Source organism: Sinohyriopsis cumingii, chromosome 8 (assembly GCF_028554795.1).
Source record: "Sinohyriopsis cumingii isolate HCF-2022 chromosome 8, ASM2855479v2, whole genome shotgun sequence".
Classification (NCBI taxonomy): Eukaryota; Metazoa; Mollusca; class Bivalvia; order Unionida; family Unionidae; genus Sinohyriopsis; species Sinohyriopsis cumingii.
In genome coordinates this window covers 43,570,206-43,589,154 of record NC_142968.1, presented here as the reverse complement: position 1 = coordinate 43,589,154, position 18,949 = coordinate 43,570,206, and the positions used below count along the sequence as shown (strand labels likewise).

Genomic DNA, 18,949 nt, shown 5'->3' with positions numbered 1-18,949 from the left:
CTCACTTGTGTCTCTTATTTCATTGGGTGGCTTTCTCACAGGTAGGCACAATATAATGTTGATTGGGTTGTCAAAAATGATATATTTTTGTGATATGAACAACAACAACAACAAAAAAAGTTGGGTGGGATCATAGCCCATTCACTTGGGTTCTGACGACATCATGACTAGAAACCATTTTTTTTTTTTTCAGAGACATTTCTGGCAACAGAACATAAGTTTGTTTCTTTTTCAGATACATTTACCTGATCAATTTACATTTGGAGTAGTACATCAAATGCCTTTCGAATCCCTAAGTCCCCTCTTGAGCTGTTTGCTAGCAACAAAAGTGCAAAAAATCGTCTGCAAACCTAGGCAGAAGTGAGACGAGAGTGATCTCCCTTTGGATTGAGGAATTGGCGCCCAATCCCATCAATACACAAGTCACTAATTCTGATCATGCTGGGAAGCATGCACCTTTTGGAGACCTTGTAAGACCACTTTTTAATATCTGAGATGGTTAAAAGAGTTTTCTTCCAAAAGTAATATATCTATTTCTTGCCCTACTTTATCATAGAGGAAGAATTCACATTTTATTCTTCCTTAATCTTACAGTATGCATGCCAGTGCCATTTCATTTACCTGCCTCAGGTGACCATCTTTGCAAGACAAATTAACCATGCATCAGCATGTTATAAAAAACATATCTTTCCAGTACTGGCCTCCCTAGAGCATTGTGGAACCAATACAAGGACAATACTGGTCCCATTCTATCATGATTCTGAGTACTGTCTTTGGTGATGCTCCAGTACGGATATACCCAGTATTATTCCCACAATACTGACAGTTTTCTCTGTAAACTTATTGAAATAACACTGCCACAGTGACAAAAGAAACCCATGGCCTTAAAATCCAGAATGATCAAACGATGGAAATAGATCCCATCTTCCTGGCCATGAGTCCAATGTCCTAACCTCTGAACCATTACATTTCAAACTATGCCTTGGGTGGAAGTGCCGCAGGAGGGTAATCTAGGCTGACTTTATAGCATAAATCCCTTGTAATGGAGGGGAGAGAGAGAGAGGTGGGGGTTGTGAGTGGTCCGTATATCGTGTGCAGAAGGATATCAGGTTGTACCCAAATGTGACTTTCATTGTTTTATATAAACCAAGATTGTGAAAGATGTACAGTTTAACTATGAGAATAACAGAGAGAATGTTGGAACAAATCATGGAAGAGAAGGAATAAAGTAGGGTGCTAAATGAGTGGATGTTCACATTCTTAAATTGTGAAAATAGAAGGAAAAAACTACTGGATTTAATATCCAGTTAAAGTCAACTGAAACAACAATCCATCAACATCTCACATTCCTCTGAGGGGGTGTGAAATGCCCAGGACAGACAAGTACAGCAGCAACTGAATTCAAGGCAAGGTAAGGCTGGTGGTCTAGCCCGTTGACACGAACACCCACCCACACAATGTGAGCGTGCAATGGATTTTGGGAAAGAGATACCGAAAAATTAGTCATGGAATCATGACAATTTTCCCACATTATTCATTTTATCAGTACATTTAATTCAGTTTTTGAAGACATTGATCAATTGTCAGATCGTTAATAGCTAAGCTACAAATGGGGCTGTTTAATACAATGCTCTAACACAAGTCAGATGACCTTGTGTAATATAAACAATGCGTTTCCCTATCATAATCATATAATATCAATTATTGACTGTCCAATAGTCTAACTTGTGCTGTTATTTAATTGCTGGGTTACAATTCGGACTGTTGAAAAATGTGCTCCATGTTAGACGGCTTTGTGTAATATAAATGACACATGAACAAACTCGTATTGAAAATATATGACACTTCTGAAATAAGTTTTGTAATCTAATATATAATCAACCTAAGGATGATTAATTCAATTTTGTTGAATTTTTTAAACTGGCTTTTACTACATAAGGATCACTTGTCTTTTTCTGTGAAGAAAATGTTTAAGAACTATATAAATTTACATTTTTAGGCAAGATTTTGTCTCCGGTCATAAACATAAACAAAAGCAAAACAGTTTTTGATATATAAAAAACAGGTAGTCAGCTATTCTTAATAAATGCAAAACAAAAAGTGTTACTGATGCTCATTGACTGTTATATAGATTGTGCTCCACTGCTTTTGCATATATAGAGCTGCTTTGCATTCACAAGCTAACCATCACAAGCTTACGTGTCAACTACACAAGTGTGAGAGATCATGTGCACTTGGGTATCTTATTTGATTGGGGTGACTTTTTGATGGGTAGTTAAACTGTAAGGTCAGCTGGATTGTCAGTGGTACATTTTTATGATTTGCAAGTCAGTTTAGTTGTCATCACAACCCCAGTCACTCCGGCTCTGATGCTATCGTAACTAGAAGCCATTTCATTTCAGACACATTTCTGGCATAATTTTCTTTTTTCAAATACATTACCTGATCATAGTACATCAAATGCTTTTCAAATCTCTCCCTGCCTACCAAGCTTGTTACTAGTAACAAAAGTGCAATAAATCCTCTGCAAATATATAAGTGGATGTCAGACAAGAGTGATCTTCCCATGGACTGAGGGATTGGCATCAGATCTCATCCGTACATGTTACTACTTCAGATCATGCTGGGGAACATGCACCTTTCAGAGACCTTTCAAGGCCACTTTTCACTATTTTGCAGGTCTAAGGAGTTTTTCTCCAACAATCAATATACATTTTTTGCTCAGCTTTATCATTAATGCAGAATTTATACTTTATTCTTACGTAGTCTTATGATATAAATGCCAGTACTATTTTAATTACCTGACCCAGGGTGACCATCTTCGCAAGACAAATTTACCATGCATAAGCATGGAAGAAAAAACTGACATGTTTCCAGTAGTGGTCTACCTTTAGTTTTGTGGACCAATCAAGGACAACAACGGTCCCATTCTATCATGACTCTGTGCTCTCTGTGGTGATGCTCCAGTCCCAGAGATGCTCAGTATTATTTCCAAACCATGGACAATTTATTCTGTATTGAAATAACAGTGCAACAACTTGGCCAGACACACCAGTCTAGTTCACCATACTTCTTGCCTGTTTACAGCTTTGCCATATGCATTACAGGAAGTGTCGGTGTAGCCCTTTCCTGCTGTGTTTGAGGACTCATGTTCTTTATGTGATCCAACTCTGTCTTCTGTGCATTGATCAAAATAGTTTCTGGCCTCTTCCAGCTGAGTTTTGCCTGCCTCCTCCTACGACATTATTGGTAACTTAACAATGTTCCCCTATTTGATGCTCTATTGCCCAAAATGACCAGCTCACATTCAAACGGCTACGATAACGTGGTCAAGTCTGCGATGTATAGATAGGCAACTCCGTGAACTAAGTGTAAACAGCTCTTTCTTTTTACAGTGACAAATCCCATAAAAATTTAATGTTTTTATGTGAGACATGTTTTGGGTTTGTATTTTTAAACCCGAGGTCCCAGGTATTGGCACAGACAATGCAGGATGGAAGTACTGAAAACCCACATCCGTTTGTGTGGACTGATGTCCATTCTTAACACAATAACTGGTTTAATATATCGTTTTACTTGGTTTGCTCAAAATACCTAATATTTAACAGCTAGGATTGTGTGTCAACAGGCATCTTTAAGAAATCTATGTTCTAAACTTTTTGCTGGAAGTAGGCTAATGAAGTTTGTACATGAAGGGGTTAGATGACCATGGTGATATAATTATTGAAAATGGGTGCAACAATTATGGACTATACTCAGAGTTTCCTCTGACCTTTCCCACCCCATTTTTGATATTTTGGACATATATGCTGAGGTGTATGTAGGACAGAATCATTTGCCTATTGAAAAGTTGGAATAGGAATTCACCAACACCATACATCATAGCAACTTCCTAGCTGGTCTTGAAAACTTTATGGGTGGTTGATTTTACACATCTTTAATTCAATACAGACTTCTTTAAAGAAAGAAACTTAATGACATTGAAGCATATGCTTCATCCACAGAGAATGAAAAGGTTGGTTCCTAATGGTAGTTTACTATAGCACTGAGATTGTGAGTTCTACCCAAGACGGGTCAGTGTGCCAGTAAAACGTTTATTTGCCACTGCTAACATGCTTAAAATCCTCCTGATCAAGAATGTTACCCCTTCTATAAAAATTTAGCAGCTTTCCTGAAAAAAATAAACGCAAAATTGTACTGCTGCATGGCATTACATCAATGGGACCTATTCAATACAGTGCTGTGAAGGGACTCTTATGTGCATGAGATATGCGATCCATGACTTGCATGGGATTACATCAATGGGACCTATTTATTCACTGCTGTGAAGAGACTCTTATGTGCATGAGATATGTGATCCATGTCTTGCATGAATCTGTCAACTGAATGCAGCAGGAATATCCAAGCTGTTGTACAGGTAGCGATAGAGATTTACAAGAGACCTTGGTCCAGAACACCGACATTGACTAATAACGTTAAGATATCTACCTGGATTGTCCTGTCTGGGGTATTAAGTTTGTGTGCATCCAAGCATTTTAAAGTGCATTTCATTCATATTATCTCTATTTTTATTGAAGTTAATTTTTTTTCTCCAGGTAAATTAACTTTTTTTTCTTGTTGATTATTTCATGTTTAAGACCCTAAGTAGCTTTATGCTACAAAATGACTGATGGACATAGGTTGATTTGAAGAATTCCAAAATGTGTCCAGAACAGGTAAAAAGGAAAATGAAGAATTATCATTTATAATTTGCTTAACTAAACTATATGCGAGAACTTTTTGGCATGAAAAAAAATCAACATTCTTGGAATAATTTCCAACATAATTTATTGTTTACAGTTCTGGTCTTTTTGTGCTGAAATATGCTCCTAATGTTTGCATTCTCTGTATTTCAATGACAAGTGACTTGCATAATTTTCAAACATAGTCATGAACCTGCTCAACTTGTAGAGTACAAATCTGCTCCAAAAGAACTCCCCATCAAAGAATGCACAATAATACTGTGAATGCAATATACTTTATATTAGTTGTTAGAAATTGTTGCGATGTCTAAAATAAAGTTTATTTCTAATTTTGAGAATCAAATTCAAGGTCTAATGCCTGTATTGTGTCAGAAAGGAGATGGTTTCTAGTTACAAGCATCAGAAACTGATCAACTAGCCACCCATCTACTCTTAAAATTACATTTTGCCAATCATCAATGCTAAAATCACTATGATGCCAGTGAGCTTCCGTGATTAACAGGTCACTGCCTGGGAATCATTATGATGAAGGCCAAAATATACACGAGGCCCACCTGCTCTTTTTATTGTTGACACACAGCTTGACTATCTCATCAAGCTGACATATTGTAATAAAACAACCAAGTTAAAACTACCTCTCAAACTTTATAGCCATGTTCATTTTACTTATTGTACTTTATCCTTTATACTTTTGTTTGAAGATTATGGCACAACTTAAATATGCTCAGTTTCTTGCTTCATAAAGTCAATGAAAGATCTTGATGATATAAACGTACTTACCAAGTTTTATAAAAAAATGGTTCAGAAATATAGTCTCTAGATAGGTAACAAGCTCAGCCAATCACATGCAAGGTATCTTAACATAGCCTGTTTTGAAAAACTGATCAGCCAATCACATGCAAGGTATCTTAACATAGCCATTATTGAAAACTGATCAGCCAATCACATGCAAGGTATCTTAAACATAGCCTATATTGAAAAAACTGATCAAAATCTGGCCAAAAATATTGCTTTTAGAGTGGGAATTGTCAATCTAATGCAAGATCATTTCATTAATATGAATGGATCCTGTTTGCTTTAATATTGTCCAAAATTTTGATCATATTGGCTCTTATTCCATGTTTGATAAAAATCAGAATTAGATCACTTCATTATTATGCATGGATTTTGATTATTACTGAATTTGTCCAAATTATTTATGGTACAAGTGTATGTTAAAAGTCGGATCACATTCAAATCAGAAATATGACTTTCAGTGAGCTCACAAGCTCCACCAATCACAAGCAAAATTACCTCATCAATATGCATGGTTCCTACTAATTACTGAACCCATCCGTGATATAGGCCTATATTTTAAGTTTGATAAAAATCAGATCAGAAATGTAGTTTCTAGTCAATCAGATGCAAGATTATCTTAGTATGCATGGCTCTTGCTCATTATCAAAGAGATTAATGACAAAAGTATATGTGGCTAATTTGATCAAAATCATTTTAGAAAAATGGCATCCAGAGTGTTAAAAAGCTCAGCCAATCAGACAAAAGATCCCTCATTAGTAACAGGGTCATACTTTAAAGTTCGTGTGGTATTATGCCCAAGTGTAGTAATTTAATTTCCTCAAGAAGTTGGCATTATATGTAACAGGATGAAATCAATGTTCTCTGAAGCAATCACCCCAAATATTGCCTGGATAGTGCAGCATTCTTCAACTTTACAGAAAATGTTTCGTTATTATTTAGATCAAGACATTTTCTTTAATATTCCAAATCCAAGTAAAATTTCATTAGATTCACATGGTTGCTGTACAAATAAAATATGAAAGATTTACTTCTTGTCTAAAATAAATAAGAATTTCCTTCTGTTAACTTTTAACAGGAAAAGATCATATGTACAAATGAAGGGGTGCTAACCAGCCACTAATATAAAACAATAACTTCTCCTCAGTGAGAACAGTAACATATCCTTCAAAACTCTGTCTTTCCTTGGTGCTGCTCAATCCAAATAATCTTGGCTAATTTTCTTAAAAGAATTTTATTGATCAGTTAAATGTGCTGACAAGTTAAAGTTTTCTATACATTTGGTTAGTCCATGACCATGCATATATCATATGGGTGGGTACTTGAAACAAACTTCATATCTGTGTAGATATTTGAAACAAATTTGATGATCAATGGAGAATGTAAGTAGTCCGATATCAATCATATTTTACTGAAAGGTATTTTCATTAGGAATTGATGTGCATAACTTATGGCTCCATACTTTTTAAAGAAATACAAAAAAGCAAATAGAATTACTTTATTTTGAAGTAAAAATATGAAATCTTCAAGAAAGATAGCCATTTTACTAAAAGAAATAATATATAACAATATTAATACATATCACAGGCAGAAAGAAATTTTTTAAATACAGAATTGAGTAAAAATTGTAAAAGAAACAAATTTCACAAATATAAAAATTAACAATCAAGTCACACAAGAAAGTGATATTTTACATTATAATGAAATGTAATTTTCTCAAACAATAAACTCTGTTGACTATTTGTCACATAATAATGTAACTGGTTCTCAAAGAACAAAGGATATGGAAAAATCACAAACAGCTGATATGTTAAAAAATTATAAATTAAAACTCCAATTTAAATTAAAAGGTATCTGCATATGAAACATACAAGTTTACTGCAATCAATAAATTTTGATTATACCTCTTGTTAGAAGAAACCTCTGGAATTAAAGGACACACAATACTGATAATATGGACAACTGGTAACCAGCCTGGAAATGGGTGAACATAAAATAGAGTATACACCACTCCCTTGATAACTCACACCTGATAACTTGCGAACCTGCTTATAATGTGGGGTCATGTGTGGATCCTATTCTTTTAAACCAGAAAATATGCAAAATATTGATCCCTAGTTCTTGAAGAAAATCGCGATCAAAATTAGTAACTGAAACGTTGACATATCGCTCGCTTTATAGTTGAAAATGATAGGACGTGAAACTTGTAATCAACATTTTGAAATTATCAACTTTTAATATTTCAATGCCAATTACATAAATTTTATTAAGTAAAATTTGTGTTTTAGTTCTATCTTTTCGTTTTTTTTAAAGTGTAATCATCATAAATGCAATGTGTATTTAAATGTAAAATGTGGCAATCTACCATAACGGTCTGTCCGCAAGCGTTTCTCTGAGAACCTAATTAAGTGCTGACCAAGTTTTGATAACTGATTTGCGGTAGTATTTGTATTGTTGCACTGAATTAAAAGTTGGCCTCCTTTGTATTATCATGTTAATTATGTCTTTTGAATCAAACAAAGGAGGTGGGGAAAAAAAAGGTTAAAGGCATGCAAATCCTACATACTTAAAATTCTAGTGGCCCAGGTCATATGTCGGGTGATTTCCATTTTATCAAAAGAACACCGTTATAAATGTTATTGTGTATGTATCATAAACCACCTTAAATTAATGGACTCTTTCACAAATCAAAGATTGCAAGGCAAACAAGCAAAACGAATACTTCATAAAATAAAGAGCTAGGTTTCACAGATACAGACCATTGTGGGCAAGCGAGTTTTAGAGACTTTCTGAACTTGCACTTAGAGATATCCTCAAGGATGATAAAAAGTTTCACTCTTACTTCCAATGAAATCACAACATCAATATTGTCTCATGAAATAAATGTCTCTAATTTATGAAGAAAAAAATCTTGTTTGGTGGTGTATCAACAGTTAGTATAGTTCTGTGCCACACTGACTCCCAACTAGGCAGTATACTATTAAATACCACTCCAGGAACCAGACTAAGCAACAAAACAAAATGCAGTGATGTAATACACAGATGTTTTTGCGTACACATGATGGTAGTTGAAACCAGTTTAAATGATCTTACACATGTTGGACATTTTGAAAATGTTTTTCATACAGAATAACAAACAACTTCATTAGAAAAAGCGCATTAATAACAATTATTATCGACGTGATTGTAAAACGAGGATTCAGTCATCGGTCATTAAACAACCCACTTTCCTAACACCCCTCTCCTGAGGTTTTCTCTATGTCTAAGCAGATTTTTTCAATTTTTGGAGGTCCCTTTGTAACTTGTGTCCTCATTTACAGTGCAGTTTATGTTTGTGGACCCCGTTGTGTGTGAGTTATCGAAGGAGAGGTGTATATGGGTTTGGCTGACCAGGATTGGAGGTGTATATGGGTTTGGCTGACCAGGATTGGTTAATAATGTAAGTTATGTTTTAGGAAGAGAGCTTATCCTAGTTGTAAGTGAAAAAATATAGAGACTTGTAGTGTAGGAATTTCAGTTCTTTAAAATAGTCTTGAGTTTGGAACACTCGTTACTAAAATTAGCACCTGTCTCTTTGGTCCAGAATTGAAAGCACATGTTTCAATCACATGTAGGTCTTGAAAATGCCAAGGCTCATATCGTTTCCTCTACACAGAAGCTGACATCCAGGTTTCATCTATACTAATAAATATATTTTTGATCATAAGCACTCAGAAATTTTAAGTTATTGAATTTTTATTATCGTGGTTTTTGTATAGGTTTACTATGGGAACTGCATTAGTACCATGAGTCCTATAGAAAGACACAAGCATCCTCAAAGGGAAAGCACTAATATATTTCCATTTCCACTGTCCTTATCAATGAACCATTTGGCTGTTGATCTCGTTAAACTAGGTGCTGCTTATCTGGAAGTGGGCCTGGTGATTCACGGTTGTAATTGTCAGGGCTTCTAACTCGCTTTGCGTTGAGGAGCTCCTCATAATTTGGTGGATAATATGTGCTGACAGGCGGAAGTGGAGAGACTGATGCACCTCGGAGACTGGTGAAAGTCTTCTCACGGAACAATGCCTCTTCAATTGTTTGTCCATAACCACCTAAATACGTGGCTTTGCCAATGTCTAAAAGGGAAAAATAGAAACTAGAATTAATTATTATTTCACATTCATCAGACTGGTGAAGTTCATTGCATGTTGTCAACTTACTGAATTTGCCTTTCCACATGGATGCATGATGTATAAAATAAAATACTGTATCAACTAGTGTATCTATACACAAAACTACAAACGTGTTTTCTTCAGAGTCAGTGGAAAGAGTGAATTTGATGTGGTGTAGGGATATGTTGATGTGGTGTAGGGATATGTTGACCCTTAGTTCTCAGCATTGTGTGGCAACAAGAGAAAAGCCACACTGTGTGGATATAGAGTCTTAAGCAGATAATGAGACAGTGTTCCAAAAATAGAAATACAAACAGAACTCTAAGATTCAGAAAAAGAACAACTATTGGTTCTCAAACAGCTGTATGGCAACTTGAAAAAATATATAGGGAGCTGTCAGAAATGCAATCATATAATTATGTTTTGCCAGTTAAATACTCAGTTTTATGCCAAATTGTATACAGATGAACAACATTTTACTTCTTTAAATCTTAAAATTTTGTTTTTATTTCAATCATTTCAAAGTTATATACAAATGCTGTTGTTGTTGTTGTGGGGTTTAACGCCATTTTTCAGCACTTGATTGGCTATACATGGCGGCCAGTATTAATGGTGGAGGAAGAACCTGGGAAAACCCAGGAAAGAACCACCGACCCACGAGAAGCTACTGGCAAGCTTTCTCACATACCCACATTGGCTGAATCTTAGACTCGAACCGCCGCAGACAGAGGTGAGATGGCAGTGATCCGTAACGAAGAGCGCTTTAGACCACTCGGCCACTCGGGGCCCCATATACAAATGCAGGCCTACTTCAATAACTGAAGACCACAAAGTACCAACTGACGTTTCTGGTATCAACCTAACTAAAAGATAATTTAAGATTCTGACTCATGCAAATTAAGTGTTCCCATCAATGTTTCAGGTAAACGAGACAACTGGTTAAGTAAAGGTGGGATAGTAAAGGTGGGACAGTTCGTTTTGTGGAGGTTGATTGCTGTAGACAGAGTTACAAATTGTATTTTTTATTTACAAAGTGCACCCCCACTTTATTAAACCCCTTTCAATACTGCATATCTCTGAAATGAGGCAACCTGTTTGGCAGCATAATAACATTTGCTAGCACTTTGTCCATGTATGATGAGGCCACATCTCTTTTGAAGCCAATTTTCATTAGAGAAGAACTGGTAAAGTGATCAAAGTACAGCTGGTATACCATCTGGGGAGAATATACAACCAATAAATAATTATGTCCTTTCTAAGCAAAAAACATTGCATTGCCATCTGAACATGTACCTTGTGTTAGGATCACTCTGCAGTGGAAGTGTGAAGAATGACTAAACTGTGTCCAATATATTTTTGCATGTTTTGTTATTGGAATAACTTTTTTATTCGTTATCAGACAGAAGGATGTCAATGACAAAGTTGTTGAAGTCATTATGAACTATTTTAGAAGTGTACCAGATGAATGATATTCCCACAAACCAAGGAACATACCACAGTATAAACATTTCAACCCATGACACCGATCCCAAAAAATCTCTTCCACCAAGCTGCTTCAGTTAAACCTTGCAACCTGAGACATGGAAAAATTTCTTCCACCAAGTTGCTTTGATTAAAATAAGGTGCAGAACAAAACCATTTAAGAAAATGAAAATCCCAAACCTAAAAAAGCAAGAAAATAAGACCTGTGTATTCAAATACAAGCAAAACTTCTAAACTGAAATTGTTCTGGTGCCTAGATTGCACAGAGAATATAAAAATTAGCACATTATTTTGGATAGTAATAATAGATTCCTTGTATAAAGTATGAACAAAAAGTATTTGCACATGTGAGTGACATAACATATTGAGACCAGTATACATTTTAAACAATATAGTTCATGTTGAGAGACTGAATCCGCTAACAGTGATACAGTGTAATCAAGCACCTGCCAGTCTAATGATCCTATGCAATAGATATCAGGAATGAAATTGATACATTTGCTAATATTCATCTCACGACAAGCATTGCATTGATAATTATGATGAGTTAATTTTGCCTGGACAACACAAAACTTTCTGAACTTAAGACATAGTCCACCAATCTAAAAAACAAAGTTACTTCTGAAATGCCTTTTTTTATTGTCTGTTGTCAATCAGTCTGGGAAATATATTACTTTTGAAACACCTTTACTGGCTATTGCTGAATTTAAATTTCAAACTCAAGCTCCAGGTTTTATTATCTCGAAACCTGGACTCACTATCCAATAAAGAAAATCCTAAATGAGATGCTGGTGATGAAAACTGGCCAAAGATTGTTCTTATTTTCAAGAATATATTCATTGCAAGTGTTCATGCTCTGTTTCTGGATTGTGTAAACAAAATCTGAAATTAAATGATAACCCCAACATGCAAGAATATACCTATATTTATACAAGGTGTGATGTACAAGAATATACCTATATTTATACAAGGTGTGAAATACAAGAATATACCTATATTTATACAAGGTGTGATATACAAGAATATACCTATATTTATACAAGGTGTGAAATACAAGAATATACCTATATTTATACAAGGTGTGAAATACAAGAATATACCTATATTTATACAAGGTGTGAAATACAAGAATATACCTATATTTATACAAGGTGTGAAATACAAGAATATACCTATATTTATACAAGGTGTGATATACAAGAATATACCTATATTTATACAAGGTGTGATATACAAGAATATACCTATATTTATACAAGGTGTGAAATACAAGAATATACCTATATTTATACAAGGTGTGAAATACAAGAATATACCTATATTTATACAAGGTGTGAAATACAAGAATATACCTATATTTATACAAGGTGTGAAATACAAGAATATACCTATATTTATACAAGGTGTGATATACAAGAATATACCTATATTTATACAAGGTGTGAAATACAAGAATATACCTATATTTATACAAGGTGTGAAATACAAGAATATACCTATATTTATACAAGGTGTGATATAAAAAGAGTATATATAATGTTATTAATATCTTTGTATTACATTATCCAGACAACTGTGGATGAAGTGGCCTTTGTTTACTAGGCTGTCTGGATACATGTTAGTGATATCAGAAAGCTATGACAGTCACAGGGCCAATAAACAGGTCTGCACTGAGTAGAAACAATGGAACACTTGCATCTGAATTATAGGAATTTTACTAAGATGGTATGCTAAACAAAGGTTCTGCATACTGTGTTGTCTTGCATTCCTAGCAAATCACATACAAACTTTTGTCATCAAGTAATATTACCCAACATGTTTTGCTGAATGCAGCAGATGATGCTGAAGAATTCAAGATATGTGACTTTAACAAATTTTAACACAGTACCTTTACATTGTTGACAGCAATGAAGCTGCAAGACAATATCTTTTAGCGGGAGTTTTGTTTAGTTGCATCCATGTATTTGTGAAGTACAAAGATAATATTTACCTTTCAGGACTACAACATGCCATGCAATAACATGATAATGAAGTGTGCAAAATAAAAATAGTGTGGACTAGACGAGTCAGGACCTAAATTGTCCTGTTTTATCATGCAGTAGCAAGCAAGGTGCTTTTTGAAAATAAAAACAATAATCACCTCTCCATTAACAAGAAATTCCTTTTGCATTTGCAAAAAATATATGTTTAATTTGCAAGATTGTGCATGAACTAATCTTAGAAATATCAAGGCAATCTCCTAAACTTGACCACTTAAAATCCTGTAACACAATGTCAAGAGAGAATGTATTTTGGAGGAATCATTTTACTGAGCATACTGATGTTTAAAATATTGTTGATTGAAGAAGAAAAAGATATGTATACAGTGGTACCCCTCTTGATAGACCCTCTCAAGAAAGGACAACAATTGTTACACAGACCACTTTGCCTGATTCCAAAATGTATATTTTAACCATTTTCCCCTCTCATTAGGCTCCCCTCTTCAAGGGGGACCACTGTAAAGATGATGATTAGATGTGAGACCACCTTATACTGAGACTTGTTCCAACATGGCCATTATCACAGTGTGTAAAATCACAAAACATATGGCATTACCATTGGTTTTCATTAACCACGAATCTAATAATCAAATTCAACTCAGGCTCTAAAACAAAAATGTGCCTAATCAAACATTGTGAACTTAGTTGTAAATGTTAAAAATGTAGTTCTGTGAAAGACTAAAATATGAGACCCCTAATACATGAAAAATGTAGAAATTTTTAATGATTCTGTTCAAAATATGATATTTCATTATAAAATCTTCTACAATGCAGTAAATTACCTTCTGAAAACTTTTCTTTTTAAAAAGTCTACAATTATATATTTTACAGACCAAAAAACCTATCTTTCGGATGGAAAAAATATTTTCCATCCATGTGATTTAAAAGTATGCCAAATATTAAAGGAGTTTGGTTTTTTATATTAAAAAAAAAAAACTCTTGAATCCCACTTTAATACCTAATCTTTTAGCAATTCTGTTCTATCCAGTAATATGAACATTGAGTGTTGTACGTTTGCATGTGCAATCATATGCAATATATACAAAATAACAAAATTGCTTGCATGTGGTATACTTTTTCTAAATGTAATCTAAGTATGCATGCATATAGCTATAATAAAAGCTGCTTTATAATGTGGAACATGCAGGTAAAATTAAAAATTCCACCTTTGTAGTAATACCCTCCACAATGAATATACGTTCTTGAATTGCTGAGACCCTCTTGGCTCTGCCGATCCGCTGTTAATTGTGTACAAAATAAGTTTTAAAATAGAAAAATTATACATACAATTTTTATGGCATTATCTGTGCCAAAGGCTGACATGCATTTGACATAATACATTTACTTATGGTATTGCACAATGCAACATACCTTTCAAGGATATATCCATAAATGTCTGACTCTCATGCAAGGTATAAACAGTTTTCCAGTTAAATTGTTAGTTTTATGGTGCATTAGTTATACTCAATTAATAATTCAGTGCATCAGAAACTCTTCCAATTAATACAGCCATGTGACATGTACCAGGTTTCAAATGAAGGTAGTGTCCCCAATAGTCCCTTAGAACAATGATCAAGACACATTTCACCATTTTTTTCTCCACATAATGTCAATAAAGTGGAGTAAAATTGTATTAAGTAACTTTAAAGACAAAAGAAATTCATCAATAATTTAATCAATAAGAGTGATGTGACCAAAAGATAAAACATTGCTTGCAACACACATCCACTTGCAAAAACATCCCAAGATGGCCTTTTGTGGAGTAAAGTTTTATCCCTCTTACTACACAATCATGTGAGTAACAAACACAATTACCTGGTCTTATAGCATTAATAGAATACAATTTGGCTCCTGCAAGGAGTTTGTTTGTCATAATTCATCATTTTTCAAGGAACTACTGACGTCATTGCAAATTCAAATTATAAAGTAATCTTACTTTAAGTCAGCCTCATTAACATGAGAAAGCGATAAAATAAAACTTAATTTTAATTTTAAAAATATAATAAAATTATCTTACAGGACTGTAAATTAGAACTTTGTTTATCCAAGTCTTGTTCATTATGATTATCAGTTTCTAAACCATCAATGTCTGTCTCTCTCTCTCTCTCTCTCTCTCTCTCTCTCTCTCTCTCTCTCTCACACACACACACACACTCTCTCTTGCTGATTTGGAACAATGCATGTCTGCTGAACCAGAATTATAGTTTATCTGAACATATTTTGATGCACCCTAAAAAGTTTCGAATAAGTGAGATTTTGCTGCATTTGGAATTCATCAATGACAAAATAAGCTGATGTTAAATATTTCCTGAAGGAAGCTGCCCTTATTTAGAATTATAATCCAAAGGTCACAAATTCCATATTCACACAGCATAGTCCGAGTCAATTACCTCAGTCTGTGTTTCTTTGAGAAAGTCGGCCTCATACCAATTTTGTTTGAATCCTTTAATCCCTAAAATGTTATTACATGGAAACAAAGTTATATTGCAATAGATGGGGAAATGTTCTATGTTGAACTGGGGCAATAGCTCACTTGTATTTTGTTGGAAAAGAGTGAGAATCAAACTCGACCTAAATTATCTTCATGTAAAACCTCATAATAAATTTGTCTTCATTAAGTGCTTCAAACACATCTGAGCAGAAACAAACAGTATAATGTAACAGAAGAGCACAATGGTAAAAAAATGGGGCCATAACTGCAATAAAATTTAGTAAAAAATGGCAAGTAGCAAATCTGACTTTTAATGTAAAGCCTGATACTAAATTTAGTTTGAATTCATAAAGACTTTAAAAGTTACTAAAGGAAATGAAATTCACAATGGGATGGAAAATGACGATGGTATAGGAAAGACATATGTAACACTATAATATTTCATAAAAATCCTTAACAACTGTGAATTAGAGATGAATATATAAGATAGTGCAACCAAAGAATTTATAATAGCAAAAAGGCATGTCTAGAAAACTAGTCTTATCATGTGTATATAGTTTCATACAGATGTCTTACACCAGTCTGAGTTGCTTTGTAGATGAATGCATGAATAATGGACAGACATGTGAATAGACAAATGAATTTGAATGTTAAAAATATAACAGAAGAATTGTAACTAGCAAAAGGCGTATCTACAATTATACTAGTATAACATATGTACTAAATTTCTTAGTGATATCTTAAATGGTATTGTAGTTTTGCCCCAGAAATAAAAATGTGGTGTGGGTGATGGATGGTTGGGCAGACAAATGGTCCAAACCACAGAAAATACTGAAAATGACAAAATGGTATTTGGCGTATCTGGACCACAGGTCTGATATCTGCATCAAGTTACAGAGAAGTCTGATATCTGCATCAAGTTACAGAGAAGTCTGATATCTGCATCAAGTTACAGAGAAGTCTGATATCTGCATCAAGTTACAGAGAAGTATGATATCTGCATCAAGTTACAGAGAAGTCTTGGTAACAAATGTGTAAATGAAGGATGTATAGATTGATAGACTGAGAAAAACATTAAAACTGAAGAAATATAAACAGCAAGACAACATTAGTCAAATATTTCAGAGATAAAATCTTAAATGCTTTGCAGTTTTGCCCTGGAAACAAAAGTTTGAACGATGGATGGACGGATGGACAAACAAATGCACAAAAACAGTAAAAATATTGAACCTGAAGAATTGTGAATACCAACAAGCATATCTGGATAAGTAAGTAAACGTAAGTTATGTGTTTCAAGTTTCAGAGAAAATTTTTTTAAATGGTTTTAGGGTTATGCTTCAGAAGTCAAGGTATGTATGAATGGAACCCATTTCTATATCCCCTGCCAAAGTCAATGGATGGTGGTTAATTATTATGTTATTGCTGCTGATAAAACAATCATCTATGTAATTCACAAGAAACATATATAAACACAATTTAGTTTAAATTAGACCAATACTAATATTAGAAGTTTCTAAGAGTTATTATGAGTAAATTAATCTAATGATCAAGCAGCAATATTTGCAATAACTGTTTCTATCACAAAGGATAATAATGTGGTTGTTAGATTATTATGGGTCACACAGGACATCATTCATTATGGGTCACATGGGACGTCATTATTATGGGTCACACAGGACATCATTATTATGTGTCACACGGGACATCATTATTATGGGTCACACGGGACATCATTCATTATTTCAGTGTCACAGAGTAATAGGACACAATTATGATTTTGTCTCTTATCCACTGAGAGAAAATAACAACGTTTTAAAACAAAACATTACCACAAGAACAGAGTTGTGAAAGAAAATGATAAAAACAAAGAAAAGCTTTGACATCTTGGAAAATTATACGCAGATTGACTTACTCTTTAAATATTCAATAAGCAATTTTTTATGGATAACTGGCAACATTGTTCTGTGACTCTTTGATGAAATTACACAAGTATAGTTACATGTAGTGCCAAAGAATGCAGGTCATCCTAAAATTTGTGTGTGCCCTGGTTTGCATGCACCTTTAGTTATGTTAAACCCCATTTTATGTTAAACCTGCTTTTTACTTCACTGGAAACAACACACAAAAGGAAAATAACTGTAAAAATCAGCTTAAGTTTGGTGTGGACGTATGTATGCATGACAAATGCAGACAGACATGTGGATGCATACACAGCAATTGTCTTATTGAGCTTCTGCCAAGGCGGGCTTACGAAACAAATGTCCATCTTTCGAAAAGTTAAATACTTCAACATTTTTCCAGTTATCATCCATAAAGGTCACCATATTTTTTTTCAAAGAATATTGAGTCAAAAGTAATTCCCAGGAGTTGCAAAAGAATGACATTGTATGGAACAAGAATTTACCTGTCTCAAAACTCGTATAAAAAATAGATTGTGGAAGAGATTGGAAAATAATCACGTCTTTTACGTGACCCAACTATAAACAATTTTCTGACACACACTTACATAATTTAAACACAGGTTGGACATAACTCTGAAAACTGACAGTACAGCATATTTTTAATGGGCCATAACTCTAGCAAAGTTTAGATACTATGACAGTGTAAAAATTGCTACACAAAATTTGGTTTCATTTTCATATTAGGCCTACTTGTGCTATACGTAAGCTGGAATCATGTGGTTCAGTTCTGCCAATTTCTAATAAAGCACAGATAAACCTGGTAAAAGAAATTGAATATTTTAACCCTGCAACTACTTATGAAAACAAGGAATGTACTTATAGAGAAGGGATGTCCTACCAAAATTCTTGAAAACTTGCTTTAATGGAAAAGTTAAGCAATGTGTGACACATAGACACTCAAGAGTAACACTACATGCCCTAATTCTGTCTAAGCAGAGTATATGTGGAAGATATAAATATGTATAACTGGAAGATAATGATAGGTATAACTGGAAGATATCAGTAGGTATAACTGGAAGATATCAATAGGTATAACTGGAAGATATCAATAGGTATAATTGGAAGATATCAATAGGTATAACTGGAAGATATCAATAGGTATAATTGGAAGATATCAATAGGTATAACTGGAAGATTTCGATAGATATAACTGGAAGATATCAATATGTATAACTGGAAGATATCAATAGGGGTACCGGTAAATAAAATAGTATTAGCAAAAAATGGCAATGGTTGCATGAATGTTGTTGGATGCTGCACCATCACAAGTTTTACTCTCAACCAGAATAGAGCAGCAATCCATGTTACTTCAAAATATTAGTCTGTTAAAAAAACTAAAATGTAT

The 18,949-nt window shown here is 34.0% G+C and overlaps 1 protein-coding gene across 3 annotated transcripts in view; it reads right to left on the bottom strand.

Moving 5' to 3' along the window:
* Positions 1-9,062: 9,062 nt before the first annotated feature.
* Positions 9,063-18,949, bottom strand: part of LOC149793386 (fibrocystin-L-like) — a 165,494-nt gene continuing 155,607 nt past the window's right edge. For 2 of the 3 annotated variants that reach the window (XM_089967366.1, XM_089967367.1), the window contains one exon: positions 9,063-9,655. In XM_089967366.1, the coding sequence (XP_089823492.1) occupies positions 9,423-9,655 (233 nt within the window). In that variant the 3' untranslated portion in view covers positions 9,063-9,422. Of the gene's footprint in view, positions 9,656-14,378; positions 14,451-18,949 lie in introns of all 3 variants that reach the window. The other variant, XM_089967365.1, reaches the window with a different exon arrangement.